Genomic DNA, 16256 nt, shown 5'->3' with positions numbered 1-16256 from the left:
ATTTAGTGGTAAAAATGGTGAAAATTTTGATAGAGATAGGCGCGTTTGATAAGTTCATACCAATGGAGGATTTCTTTTAGATTCGTTGAAGGAAATTGTGTGAATTCATTATGAAGATTAATGGATTTTAAATTTATCGTGATATTTTTAATTAAATTTGAATTATTCAATACTATATCAACATATTGATAAAAGGGTAAGTTACATAAATAACCACCTAACTATGGGTTTTGATCTCGAAATGATCACTATTTTTAAAGTTATGTCAATATGACCACTGAACTATTTAAGTGGTTTCAATATAATCTGTCGTTAACATTTAACGAAAGTATTTACAAAGTAGTTAACAAAATTGATATAACTAGAATGTGAGTCCTTATAAAGTTACGTATTCGTAGCGCTAGAACAATGCTTTGTTTTCTTCTATTTTGGTCACTACTTGTATATGATTTGGTTCCTTGGATTTTCATTTAATGCAATTTGATCCCGATATGTTTTTAATTTGTATAATACCTTAATTTGAACATTAACTTTAACATCTTTTATTCTAGTCATGTATTAAATTTATAGATTAAATCCCCTAGACATTAGAATTAATCAATTTGATTACCAAAATAACTTTAATTCTTATATTTTTAATTAGGTCTTAATTTTAATTTAATTTAATAAAATTATTTCTCCAATCAAATTGTAACATATGTCACCTTTTGAATTGAAGTGAAAATAAATGAATATGAGTTTTGACATGCAAGGAAACCAACTTGGGTCTAAGGATAAATTGCGCATGCCTTGACCATTGAGCACTTTCTCAAGATTATTATTAAGATAATACATATGTTATATAACTTGTTCAAATTTAGGCAAAAAAAAATTAAATAACTTAATGGGATTTAAACCTAAAATGAATTAGTAACCAAACAAGTCTTAACCAATAAGCTAAATCTAATATTTAGGAATCAATTGTAATAATATATATTATATATTATAGTTAATGATAAAAAATAAAAATGAATAAATGAGAACTTACATCTAGACCAATTGAGAATATGACAACACTTAAATCACTAAAATAAATCTAATAATTTATTTAAGATTTTAATATTTTTAAATTAAATTTATTGTTTTCATATTTATTTTTTAATGATTATTTATATAAAATCATTGAAAAATAATTTAATATTAAAAAATTAAAATTTATCTTTTGATTTTACTCGTGAGTTTAGATATATTAAATAAATTTTTAATTTAATTTTAAATATAGTTTCATATCATTAATAAATAAAATTAATGCTCAAATTAAGGCATTAGACAAATTAAAAACAAAATCAAGATCAAATTACATTAAATGAAAATCCAAGGAAACATATCTATACAAGTAGTGACCAAAATGAAAGAAAAACAAAACAATGTGCCAACGTCGCAAATACATATCTTTACTAAGAGTCGCGCCCTAGTTCTACCAATTTTATTAACTAATACGTAAATACTTTTATTAAATATTAACGACAAGAAACTATATCGAAACCATTTAAATAATTCAATGATCATATTGACGTAAATTTGAAAACGATAATCATTTCGAGACCAAACCTATAGTTGGGTGGTCATTTATGTAGTTTACCCTTGATAAAATTAAAAGATATTTTGTTTAAGAAACAAATCCATTTACACTTAGGATAAGAACTTTTAATTTTATACCTTTTTAAAATGAGAAAAAAAAAAATTAAATACTAAGATTAAATCTTTTTCTATGTGAATACCATCTCATTTCTTACCTTTAATCTCAACTTATTTCGCCTCATCTATCCATCCTATAAAAATATAATTTTTAAAAAATTTTACATTATATAATTAGATCCTAATATATATATATATATGTATAGAAAGAATAACCTAAAGTGATTATAGACAATGACGGCACATACTTAAATTCGGATCTTCTAGAAAGAATTCTCTTTTATCTTCTCTTAATGAGTTCAAGTTTTCATTTATATTTAAATACAAAATGTGCATCAGATTTTAATTTTTTTTCATGCATATTTCAAAAGAAAATAATATATATTCATTACTCATCTGTCTATTGATCATATTTTTCTTCGAGTATTCATTCTGAAAACATATACATATCTAACAACTATACATAAACATATCAATACCAAAACATACACTCAAGCAACAACTATAAACAAGCATAGCAATATTCAAACATGCACATATCCAACGAGTATAAACGAGCATAGCCATTTTCTGATTCAAAAATATTTCTTAAGGTGAATACACATCAACTACGTAACATTTTTGTTTGAGGATAGATACAAATAAAACCTCAAGGCGGACACAATCAATAAAATAGATAATTAATTAAAAGAATTTCAGATTTAATGGTGGACACTTGCCAACCCTTATCCCTATTTACATCCGCCATTAAGCATAGACTACAACAACAACAACATACACATCCAACAACTATACACATTGTAGTATACGAACATACATGTATCCAACCACTACACTCGAGCATCGTAATATCCAAAAATACATGTATCCAACAACTATACCCAAGCATTACAATATCCAAACATACATGTACCCGTATCCGAGAACTATACCCAGGCATTGCAATGTACCTTTTTGGTATTGTTATGCGCTGGCATATTTATGTTTTTGGTATCAATATGATCAGGTGTAGTTTTCTGATACGTGTGTTAAGATATTGCTGCGATTGTGTATAGTTATCGGACACATAAATCCAACAATTATACTCGAGCCATGCTTCAGTAACATTCTAGATTACACATTTTTTACAGCAGACAAGAACTTGCACAATCATGGAATAAAGACAGAAATAAGAAATCTGCTAAACCTAGTCGCTAACAATATGCTTCCCTAAATTCAAATCTATAGCCGGAATAGACCTAGCCTGCCATCCCTGATAACTTTATATTATTAAATACTTCAGATTTTTCTTAAATTTTATATTGATAATTTGTTTTAGCACCTCTAGAATTTTATAAAATTTTATAAGCTCACACTCTCCTAAAATTTTAGTTCACAACCACTAACATAAAATTATGTGTATTCAAGAAATTCACTAAAAAGTAAAATCCAAAACCATAAGAATTTATCAAAAGCTCAAATAACATGTTTCCATAAGATTGAAATGGTTGGTTATAGACAACAACGCAATTTCTTTTTTTAAGAGTAAAATATCCATCAAACATCTCTAAATCTGAAGAACCAGAGATCCGAAATTACTAGCTTTCTAAAGTTGGATTACTTAGATCTTTGCCTCATCTTTCTCCTCTTCCTCTTCAACCTTCTCATACGCTTCTTCTTCCACTGAAAATTAACACAAATTCAAAAACCCGTTTAAAAAAAGAAGACGACAATAAGCATAAAAAATAAGAACCATTCTTCGGATGGTTAGGTTTTGTACCTTAGCTCTCATGGTGAAAAGGCTTCGAAATCGGTCTCTTTCTGCAGCTCAAATTCTATGGCTTTGCGTAATTCTTCAAAGGCTGCGATGAGAACCAGAAAGTGTAAGCCGGGTGGTTCTCAGCTTATATAGAGAGAGAGGCTTTAAAACCCTAAATTCCTAAAGGTCGATTTATAATGTTTGGGTAAATGGACTTTTGAGACTTTATTGGGCTAAGCTAATACTGCGTCATTTTGGCCCATAATCCGAATCCGCATCAAATACGAACATTACCATATCCGAATGAGTACATGATCGATTTGAGTCAAAAAAATTGATTTAATTAAGTTGATGAGTCATATTTTATGATTATAAGTTAATATAAAAATGTTTCAAGTCGAAATAAATTTATGATATTCGAGTCGAATTTTTAAATTCCTCTTTAAATTTAAATTTAAATTTATTTTTATAATATTATGATACACATTAATTCTATATTAAAAAACTTTCTCTAATCATAAAAGATATACATATACATTTCTTCATATTATTTTTCATATGTGTAAGTAATAATTTGTGATGTTATTTAGTATATCTAATAACATTTGAAATTATAATTTATATTATATTATTATTTGTAAAAAAAATATTCATAAAACAAGTTGTTGATGAGAGTATAAAGAAGTCAAAAGGTTTGATGAAAAGAAATTTTTTATAAAAAGAAAATTAAAGGGTCAAATTGAATAAAATAGGACTAACTTACAAAAATAATAAATTTATTATTAATAATAGAAATTACATAATTAATCATTCAACTTTACTCACTCTCCAAATTCACTCACTATACTTTTAATTTTTTTCAATTTAATCACTCAATTTTTGTTTTACTCCTATTTTGATCACTCATCGACCATTGTTCAAGTTGTTATATGGAAGCCAATTTGATCCATCAACTCTAGCATTGAATTTGTATACTAAAGAAACCAACATCGTGCTTACATAATTTCTAATTGAAATTGTTGTCTTAAACAGTGTAGTTGTATTTAATTAATTTGAAGAGAGAATAAAGTTAATGATTAATTGTGTAATTTACCCTTTGTACATTTACATATGAATGAAATTGGTGAAAAAATATGGGAGACGCATTGCACTCCATGCGTCTCCCCCAAATTTATGTATAAGTCGCTTGGACTCCAATGCGTCTTCGAATTTACTGTAGCATTCACTTTATTTCACGAAATAATTTCAAGAGTGTTCTATTCAAACAAATTTTTTTTAACTGCATTATTTGAGAAATTCAACAGTGTCAATTGATACCCAAAATTTTTAAAAAATAAAAATTTCTTATATAAATTATATATATATATAATAAAATTAAAGAAACAACACAACTTTAAAAAATAATTGACACCCTTTAAAAAATTTGATCTCACATTTTATAATAAATTTAACAATAAAAATTTTAATAGGTATGTAAATGAATCGAATGCTCAGCGAACTATTTGTGAATTATTCGGCGGGAAGTTCATTTATGTTTGTTTATTTATTAAATGAACGAACATGAACAAATTTTTATGTTTGTTTACACATCATTTATTTATGTTTGTGAGCATTTAATAATTTGTTCATTTATGTTCTTTCGTTTATATTCAATCCAATATCCAGACCCGTTATAACACACTTAACTCGTATATACCTCGTAATACGAACTAAAGATATCACATCAACTCAACTGACATTTGTTGAACTTAAATGCTTAAAAATGTTGTTTCATTTAATAATTTTATTTTTATCTTTAAAAACTTTTTCCTTAATCATAAAAATTTATAAAACATTGTTTGTTCATTGAAAATAAATTTGATTTATGTCAATAATTAGACACTTCAGTGTTGTTTCATATCCATATACAATTGCCTAATACCGCTTGATTTTAAACCATTTAAAAATATAACATTTATAATATTCACTCATATATATGATTAATACTAAATTAGACAAAACTAAAGTAAATAACCCTAATTACAATTACAAACTCTTTTAAAAAAAATATGATAAAACAACCCAACAGATATAATGTATATGTCACTAATAAGTTAAAGTTAGGATGTCTTATTGATATTGTCGGTATGTTTGATTTTCCATAAGTTGCTGACAAGCTCCTCAATTCACGTCCACTACTTTATTCGAGCGAACGCATGAAAATCATCACGCGCTAAGTAAAACTTAGTAAGGCAGAAGTATAGCTAAACTATAAAATCCATAAAATGTAACAATAAACTAAAAATTTTAATAAAAACAATTAAAATTTCAAATCGGACTAGTCAGCATGTTTTCTTTCTGAAAACCTGAAAATCATCATCTCGTGATTTTATCAAAAATCATGTAAGTCATCATCAAATATCATAAATAACTTTTGTTATTTTCATTCAAACATATTTCATAACTTTCTTTTCAATCCTATGTTCTTTTCTTTTATATATTGTCATAACTTTCACACTTACTGTTATAACCTAATGTATATGTAAGAGAATACAATGTACGTGAGTATAAGGTGCGCACTAGGCACAACACGGTGTCGAATCATAACTTAAACTACGATATAATGCACTTCAGTGCAATCATAACATGAGCAACAACGGTGTTGAACATTGGTACACGAATGTACCAAAGTTGAACTGATAACTGATAAACACTCAATGATATGCCAAATGCACCTACGACTCTCAATACAACATACAATGTGTTTATATTTATCATCATATAATCATTTATTATTCTACGTCTGATAACTGTAAAACATCTGATAATTTTAATCATCTGATAACTGAAAATTATTTAATAATTGTAAATATCTGATAACCAAAAATCATATGATAATTGTAAATATCTTATAACAGTGAAATGTCTTATAACTGTAAACATTTATAATTCATCATCATAAATATCCTACTTTGGCATTTCATACTCAAAATCATTCATAAAACTTTATGAAAAATATTATAGAAATATTTCATACTGAAAATTTATAAATCATATTAGAAAATAAAAGGTGGTTGATTTATCGCAAGTCATCATCGATCAGAGTAATTAAATAAATAAACTAGACTCATTTTAAAAATTTTACTTATAAATCAAATATAAGTCTCACTAATCTTTAAAAATTGCTTCCACTACACAATTTATTGAAATTTCATATTCTAACAGTTTGCACTACCTTCAAAGAAATATTATTATGTATTAATATACATATTAAAAAATTATTCCGTTTGCACCACTGAAAATTAGACTTGAATAAAAATATAACCATGTAAGGCACTCCGTCTAGTTCTACCTGTATAATTTATAGTGAATTTTCAAAGTTAGCTAACATAAGTTGTTTTGGACAGAATATGCTGTTATGTTTTCTGACCTATTACTAATTAAAAATTCATATTTTTTGTATACTTCTTGAAATTAATTTTCGTTTGTTCTGAATGAAACTAGACTGATAGACGAATCCAATGGTATAAGATTCATCCTCTATTCATTTTTTTTATAATTTTTGATGATTTTCTAAACTTAATGTTCAAAACATAATTTCTAGGCAGATTTTACCAACTAGTGTTCTTGACTTATTTACTAGTTCTATTAACTTACTAAATAAATATATAAACTTGAATCACACTTTACATAACACTAGGAATCACTTCTTAACGTAACTCCGACACTGGCTCATCGCAAGCCAATGTTTGGTCGAAACATATATACAAATGAAATGCATTCACCTTTGTCTCATTATCGAATCTTCTCCACAATAATCTTCTAATTTCACATCTTTTCCTTCTCTTTTTAGTTACTTCGTCACTAAATTTACTGTAGTCTGACAACGTCATATAACATCATAAAATATCCAAGTTTTATGTTAGCATCAAACTAACATAATTTAAACTTAAATATAAAATTTGATAAAAATAAATTGATACTTAAATTGATATAAAACTAAATCGTACTGCCATCATAATTCAAACTTCTCAAAACAATCATTAAATTCCATAAATATTTAGTTTCACTATCAACACTTCAACTTTTACTAATTTCATAATCCAACCACTAATTATGTTTTTTTTAAATTCATATCAAATTTCCTATTTAATCTATAATGACCATTCACCATTATGATCACTTCACATTAATCACATAAAATTTACAGCACCTTAATAAAATATCCAATTCAATCCTTTAACATTTAAAATATTGCAATTTCAACCCAAACATTCCTAAACTTCCAATTTTAATCACCCAACTTCATAAACTCATAATTTGATTCATGCTCATTAATTAAACTAAAAAACCAGCATGACAATAATATTTTTCCAGCATTAAGATTTATTGATCAAAATAATACCATCACCTTTATAAAATCACAATCAAGTCCCTAAAGTTTTAGGAACCTTTTGAATACATCCACTAAAACTATCAAACTTGAAATTTAGTTCCCAACAACTTTCCTAACTTATAAATTCCAGCATGCTATCCTTATAAATCAATACTAAGTCCCTTTAAAGTTCCAAACTTCTCAAAACTTGTACATTTGCCCTTTTTCTAACTCAAGCTTTCAAATTGATTCAGATCAACCTCCAAATCACATATAACACTTCTAATATTCATTCTAGACCATAGGAAAATTTTCAACATTTTTCCTTAATTTCTTCCCTATGGCCGAATACATCATGTCACAATATGTGAACTTTTTATTCAATCTCAAGCATGAATTCAATCTCCCATGATCAAATTCATGCATTTCCAATCACTACAACCTCAAATTAAATCAAACTCCATCAATTCTCCATAAACCCTAAAGTGACCAAACCTAATATAAGCATGTATAAGTAATTTAAATCATCATACATACTTTAGAATTAATCTTCTACCTTAAAAACATAAAAATACTTTATAAACTCTTCAAAATCACCAACCCTTCGTAATCCTAATCATCATATCTCATTACACAAACATGTTCACCATACAATATTTATGCCAAATGATAGAGAATTTCATGTAGAATAATTCTCTATTTCACAATCTAATCCAAAAATCATTCAAATAGCTTTAAAAATTGAAACAAAATTTTCTTACCTTAAGCAAGAGGAGTTTCAGCCAAAAAGAAGATAGGAGCTGAAGATGTTGATTTCTCTCTCTCTCAATTATTATAGTATTTAAAAGCTATTACACTTGGCTTAAAACCAATTTAATTGAATTTTTAATTCAACTTTTAAGAAATTCCATTTTAGCCATTAATTAATCCTAAAAATTACCATATGCCATTTTCCCCAATAAAATATTCCTTAGTAAAAAAATCTCAAATTGGCTTTGACTTTTCACTTTGTACAAGCAATTTTTGAAAATTGCATTTTAGTCACTAAAATTCCACTATTCAACCAAATCTAAAAAATTACGTTGATCTGAGCTAAATTTATCTAATCTAAAATATGTAAATAATATTTTAAACCATTTTCTAACATCCTCCAAATTTTTGTGAAATTCTAAATTGATCCGATTATCCGATTCGTATACCGAATTTTATCTCTTTATAGCTTTTAACACAAATCTCATACCAAAAATCTAGTTCCCACCACAATCTTTATTTTAGGCCAAACTTTTCATTTACGAGCTAAAATATATAATTTTTTTAAAATTATATTTTTAGTCACTAAATTTTTACAAAGTTTATACTTTATCCCTCAAACTTTTAAAACTTATATTTTAGTCACTAATCAAAATTTGGAGATATTACACCCGTTTGAAATATTAACACCTAATAAATTTTAAACTTAAACCCATTAATATTTTTAAAATCCAATTAATTATAAACCCAAATAGAAAGTTCTCAAATCACTTAAAAAAATATAAATCTCAAAATTATTTGAAAGAGAAAAACTATTCTCAAATATAAACCCAATTAGTTTTATGTTCGTTCGTGTGTGTTCTTTTATCATTTTAACGAATGAACACGAACAAGCTACATTTCTTAATTAATGAACAAAAAATTTCGTTCGCGTAGTTGTTCATGTCGGTTCATTTGTTAGATTAAAGCTAAACGAATGAACAAGAACATACCCTCGTTCGTATTCATTCGATTCGTTTACGGGCCTAAAATTTAATACTCAATTTCTCACTCAATTTTTTCATATAATTTTTAAATTTGACACCCCAAAATAAATCTTCTAGCTATGCCCCTGTTTTAGGCAAATGTGACCTCATATTCAGGTTTAGGGAAGCAGGAGAATCATTATAGGGTATTTTGTTTCTCCTCCGACCGCCGTGAACGACAATGGAGGGCACCGGTGAACGATGGTCATTCTTCCGACGAGGAAAGCTAAAGAGAAAATTTTCGCTCATCTTTTATGAAACAAAAAAATGACAAGGCATTAGGAATTTTAGCCTTGGTTTTGGGCTTATATACATCGTGTGAAACGATGTCGTTTCAAGGGAAAGAAGCGTCCGTTTTAAGCGCTCGGGCTAATAGCCTATTTAGTCCTAATTTTGTAATTCTTTATTGTAATCATAAAATGAAATATGGGTTATTATTTTTTACGAACCTTTAATTTATGCACGCTTACCTTTTAGTCACCTTTTGTGTGTATTCGTAGCTTGGTTTAATACTTGATCTCGTTTGATAATTTGAGATTTGTTTCATTTTAATCATTCAAGCTTGCATGCTCAAAAGTTGATGTATTTATGCTCCAGATCCTTTTAGATCCGCTGTGTATTTATTTTGGTCACCATTTTAATTTAGTTATAAAGTAAATAAATTAGATTAATACATCCATAGTTCTTTTAGTATAAGATTTTATGTGCATGTTTCATTTTAACCGTATATATAATATATATAAACTTCTTTTATTTGTTTTTTATAAATTTTTAATTCTAAATTACACACACACACACACACATATATATATATATATATGTATGAATTTCTTTAAATTATACGCTAGATTATATTATGTACTATAATAATATATTTATTTGTTTTTTATGTATTTGAAATATATACTTATATATCTTATTATTATACGTTTATTACATATGCATATAAATTTATTTGATATCTTTTATACCTAATCTATTTATATATGTTCTAAATCTTTATTTATACAATAATATCTTTTTGTCAATTTTTTTTGTACTTAATATTAATTTTATTTATTTACTGGTACATATGTTCAAGAACACTTGTAGTATAATGGGCGTGAAAAGTAGCACTTGATAGAAATAGTGCAATTCGATGACTTTCGAATGAATCACAAACTTGAAATAAATCGAGTCCATTTTTGTGCTATTTTGTAATTCGGAAAAAATAATCAATGTTCAATAAAATGCATCGTACTATAATTTTTGACTCGAATTTATAATTTTCATTGTAACGATGACGTATAAGCGATCAAGCACTAATTTTAAGTGTTGTGAGGTGTTAATCATTTCTCTCGCGTAATCGACTCTTGAACACTTAAAACAAATCTTTGAAAAACACATACCAATATTTTTTTGTCTAAAAAATGATTTTTCTCAAAATTGTTTTAAAATACATTTTTTGGTATTCGACCTACTTAATCCAAAGGTTAATGGTGACTCTAAATTTTAAATTAAATCAATTTTATCAAAAATCTAAATTTCTAAAATAAAGTCATAATTATTTTAAAATTATTTTGATAAAAAAATAATTATGACAACCGCATACATGATGCTCGAACTCAAGATCTCGAGAGATAACAACAAATTACTTAACTAATGGATCTCTCAATTCACATTTTTTAATAAATTTTTTTAATTAATCTGAGATAAATATAAAATAATATATATTAAAAAATAATTTTTAAATCATTTTACATTAAACACTGTGCTCGACCTGGAGACCAAAAGATTTAGTATCATCTTAGCATTATTTATAAATTTATTATTTTTGTAATGGACGGTGCATGAATATTAAAAGAACTGGTTTCTCCGATAACAACAACCCACGTGCAGAAGGAAATAGAAAAAGAGACCCATTATTCATTGAACAAATTCATTTACATTAATGGCCGGAATATTCTGATGAAGGACCCGATCTGATTCGACTCGGAGAGAAGTTCTACAGAGTGGGCAACTAGACTCAGAACTCAACCACCTGTCAACACACTCGGGGTGAAAACAGTGTTGACAATGAGGCAGAACCTTAGCTTTCTCACCATCTTCAAACACCCCAAGGCATATACAACACTCGCTCCCGCTCGTCATCATAGTCAGCGGCAACGCATTGATCGTATCGGAGTCCAGCCCTCGTGTCTGCTGCGGCGGAGGAGGCGGAGGCGCGTGGGAGCTTTGTGATAGCTCTTGTGGATGACGGGAGCTGCATAGCCACCGAGCGTAGATGAAGATGAGAGCCAAGATAAGGAGGATGGCAAAGAGGACCACGGTCAAGAAGACGGCGCTGCCTCGGATTTGGAAGTCGTGGTCGTCAAAATCGACGAAGTGCCAGTGGAGAGGCTGGGAGTCTTGGTCTGACGCCATTTTTGGGAAAGTAAATGCTTCGAGGTTTTTTTAACAATGGAGGTTGAGTTTAGGCATCTTTTGCACTAAATATGGTCCGCTTGGAAGTATGAAACGACAAGATTATTATTATTATTATTAAATTAATCACTTATATTTGATTTATTAACGGACTAATTTAGACCGAATACTACTGCGGCGATGACGACCTCCTCATATAATTTGTTTCATTCACAAATGACAAGAATTTAGTGCGAACAAATAATTATTGGTAGATTATTATTAATACTACGGTTAACGCAAAAACTATGTTTAAATTATATTTCAAGTTAATTTAAATATTTAATTTTTTATTAAAAAAAGATGTCTTAATTTTAAATATTTAAAAAAATTATTTAAATAAGTTTAAATAATTTTTCGTTAAACAATTAGTCGATTAACTTTTTCTTATTATACTTTTAAGTATTTAAAAAATAACAACCATTAAAATTTTTATTAAATGATATTTGTCATTGAAATCATATATTTTTTTATTATTGTTATTATTGTTATTATATTATATTATTATTATTATATTAAAAAAATACAAAAAATCAATAAAAAAGGGAAATAATCCCATGAAATATGTTGCTCATTGCTGCCACCTTGCCCGATCAACGCCTGACCCGTCGATCGCCTGCCACCGTCATTTGCGCCGGCGTCTAACCCGCTGGTCACCTGCAACAGACCTCTATCAGCAATCACATGCAACCTGCAAAGCAAGATGCAATCAATTTTTTGGTTGTTCTGTACATGGGTTCTCTATAAAACCTTTACAAAATGAATGTAAAAGAGGGAGATCGGTGGATTAAAAAAAAAATTGGAACATAGCTATCCCATTTTTCTTTAAAAAAATCAGTGTAGACATGGATCTTTTTCCCTCGTTTTCAAAAGCAATATATTTTAAGGTTTTTATTTTCGAGTTTTTTTCCTCTTGTTGTATGTTCAGTTTTGAAGCAAAATAAAAGAAAATCGAATAAAAGGGGGTGTTACCTTAAGTTGTCGGAGTCCTCCTGTCGTCGAGGGTTTATCGAAATAATAGAAATCGAAAGGTCGGATCTTGATTTACGGGATGTCTAGTGCTTATTTAGGTGATTTTCGGCTTCGACTTGGGTCTAGGCGGGTAGATCGAGGTGTTTAAGTTTTTTTTGGGTACTTTTAAGAACTCCAACCACCGTGTGCTGTGGTCGGAGCGGTGGTCGACACTGTAGTGTTGAGTTTTGGTGAGGTTGCCGGCAAGTGGATAGAAATGAAGTGTCGTTTTGGCCCCTATTGCCCAAGACTTGAAACGACGCCGTATAGCCTAAACGCGTGTTTTGGGGCTTGAGGGAAAACCTTCTCTGTGGTCCTCGAAACTCTACCCCGAGTTCATTTTGGTCATCAGATTTGCTTTAATTACTTAATTAAATTCGAAATTTGTCCTTATTTAGTAGTTTTTCATTTTTATTTCCTAATACTAACTATTGGTATATTTGCTTTAAGGTCCTCAAAAATTTATCATGTTTTTACACTCAAGTCACTGTCCTAATTTCAATTTTATTATTTAATTTCATATTTATTACAATTTAACCACTATTTTAAATTAATGTGTGTAGTTGCAAATTAGTCCTTTAACTATTCCATTTTTTGTTCAGTCCCTAGAATTTAAATATATTTTTATTTAGTCACTAACTTTATTTAATTATAATTTGATCCTTGAATTGTTTTGTTTTTTATCTTAGTCCCTAGACTTTAGATTTTTTACACCTTAGTTCCTATACTTTAGGTTTTTTACACTCTAATCCCTAGAATTTAGTTTTTTTACACTGTAGTCCCTAGAATTTAGTTTTTTACACTTAGATCCCTATACTTTAGTTTTTTTACACTTAAGTCCTTAGGATTTTAGATTTTTACCATCTTAGTCCTTAAATTAAATGATAGTTTGGTTTGGGCTTTCGCGTAAATGCTCGAGTGTTCATATCAATTATCCGATCCAATAATTGGTTAATAAAAATTAATAGGATAATTATTAGAGACTTCACCTTAAGCTTAATCTCTTAAGTCCTTTAATTTTCAATAATTTGACACTTTAGGCTAGAAATTCCTTCAATTAATACACTAAGAGACAATGGGGTTTTAAATCAATTGTGTGGTTGCATTTGTTTTTTTAAACCAAAGGCAGTGTTCTCTTATTAGGGAGTTAACGGTATAGCTCTCGCAAGCATGCTCAGGGAGCAACTACTGATGATTCCCAAAATAGGTCGACATCAGTTTTCAATACCGCATCAGACTTTCTAAAATCTCGAGACAATGTTCGAGATTGGGCACAATAGTTGATCTCCAGTATTAATGCTAGGGGCGAATGCTATTGGCTTTGATAAACGAATACCCTTCTTAACTTTGTATCCATAATGATTTCTAAATTAAATAAGACTTTGAACTCAAAATTTCCAAATTTCTAAATAGGGTAATCAACAAGGTACCAATTTTTGGGGTTGTGTGGGTGCTAACCTTTTCCCACGGGTAACCGACTCTCGAGCCTGATATCTGGATTTTCGTAGACCCCAAAACTCAATATTTTGGTAAAATGAAATATTTTATTAAAATCACTTGATTTTTATGTTGTTCCAATTGCACTCATAAATGGTTGGTGACGACTCCTCACATTTCAAATCTTTACCAAAAAAAACCCCCTAAGTCGTACTAGTTTTTTCCACTCGGGCGAAAAACGGTGACAATAGTCACGTTTTGTAAAATTTTCAAATGTTATTAAAATTAAAAAACTTAAATATATATATATATATATATATATTTTAAAAAACTCAATTTTATAAAATTATAAAAAAAACCTTAAAATCTCTAAAATCTATAACTTCAATGTTTTTTTATTTTCGTCGACGTCCTACAACACCATCGATCGGTCCAATGCCACCAATCAAATTCCGTCAGTCGAAATCTCATACTTATCCCTTAATATTAGTAATGAAATCCCTAAATCTTAATATCTAAATCTCTAAATCTCTAAATCAAAACCCTTAATTTCTACATATCAAAAACTCAAACTTCGATATTCCAAATGGATTAAAAAATCTACTCATTATGGTTGGGGTCAATTGTCTCCCCCAAAAAATAAAAATTATTTCATATATTTTAGATACTTGTATACATTTTTTATTAAAATTCTATTACCATTTCTCTTAAAATTTTAAAAATTCGTTCATTTTTAAAATTTTAGAAGTTCACTTCACAACATAAAATTATATATATTTATACCTATATATATATATATATATAGATATAGGGACGAGAATGTGTCATGGTTATAGTTTGTTTTAAAACTGATTCAACTTTTTCTAGATAAAATATAATTTAAATCTGAATATTATCGTTGGACTTTAAATTTATAATAATGATTAAGTGATATTGACCATATATGATTTAATATGCAGATATACTTTCTTCTTAATTAAAGAGTATAAATAATAGATTCAGATATATATATATATATGATTGGCGGCTAATATTTGTGTCGACTTTAAATTTATTGAGGATAGTAATTATATAAATATTATATTATAAATAATTCGAATAAAATATTTTGAAAATTTATATTATAAATTTATTCTATTTACTATATAAAAATTTGAATCCTGTAGCATACAATTATCTTATTAAATCAATTAATAATTAATATATTAATCTTCTTCATAATATTCTGATTTTATTAGATATCATCAAATAATATTTGAATCTTAATATTATCTAAACCTGCAAGTCAAATATTTAGTAATGTCCAAATAATTTAATGCTTCGTATAAAGCACTCCTTGAAAAGTGACACATAAATAACATAAAATTGGGATTCTCACCAAAGCTAGAAAGTCTAATAAACCCTAATGGACATTAAGAAACAAATTTGGCTTATCTACTACATCAAGCAAGTTGCTTTGGAAGTGAGTTTCACAGGGTGGCCATCAAGTTTTAATGGAAATAAAATAAAATAAAATAGATTAATTTGAAGGGGAAAAAGTTATTATTAGACGGTCCATTAATGGATAATTTAATTAATCTTTTTTAAAATAACCATCCATTGAATGAAGGGTCAAATTTTGCTTTAAGTTTAGGGATGCTCTGTTGTGCGGAAAAGGCGGATCAATTTTTCAAGTGACTCAAAAAATAGTAAATTTCTAATATTATTTGGATCTTTACCATCCTAATAAAAATAAATTAATTATTTGTGTTCTTTTTATATATCATGTGAATATTTTCTTCTCTATTTTATTTAGTGAACAGCCACATCGTTTTTAATGTAT

General features: G+C 27.9%; 1 protein-coding gene and 1 long non-coding RNA gene across 2 annotated transcripts; both read right to left on the bottom strand.

The window, feature by feature from the left end:
* Nucleotides 1-3100: 3100 nt before the first annotated feature.
* Nucleotides 3101-3567, bottom strand: LOC120119478. Its single transcript, XR_005515833.1, has 2 exons — nucleotides 3437-3567; nucleotides 3101-3339 (listed from the first exon to the last, which is right to left on the bottom strand). It is a non-coding gene; the product is annotated as an uncharacterized LOC120119478 (long non-coding RNA).
* Nucleotides 3568-11449: 7882 nt separating this feature from the next.
* On the bottom strand, nucleotides 11450-12003 carry LOC120119306 (RING-H2 finger protein ATL66-like). Its single transcript, XM_039139126.1, has one exon. The coding sequence runs from the start codon at nucleotides 11945-11947 to the stop codon at nucleotides 11450-11452; it is 498 nt and encodes a 165-aa protein (XP_038995057.1). The 5' UTR covers nucleotides 11948-12003.
* Nucleotides 12004-16256: the final 4253 nt, after the last annotated feature.

This window comes from Hibiscus syriacus, unplaced genomic scaffold, assembly GCF_006381635.1.
Source record: "Hibiscus syriacus cultivar Baekdansim isolate YM2019G1 unplaced genomic scaffold, ASM638163v2 tig00110332_pilon, whole genome shotgun sequence".
Classification (NCBI taxonomy): domain Eukaryota; kingdom Viridiplantae; phylum Streptophyta; class Magnoliopsida; order Malvales; family Malvaceae; genus Hibiscus; species Hibiscus syriacus.
Note: the sequence above shows the minus strand (reverse complement) of the source record. Positions and strands in the feature narration are given on the sequence as shown.

Excerpts from the sequence above, each read along its gene's own strand:
- LOC120119306 (XM_039139126.1), bottom strand. The coding sequence starts at position 11,947 with ATGGCGTCAGACCAAGACTCCCAGCCTCTCCACTGGCACTTCGTCGAT.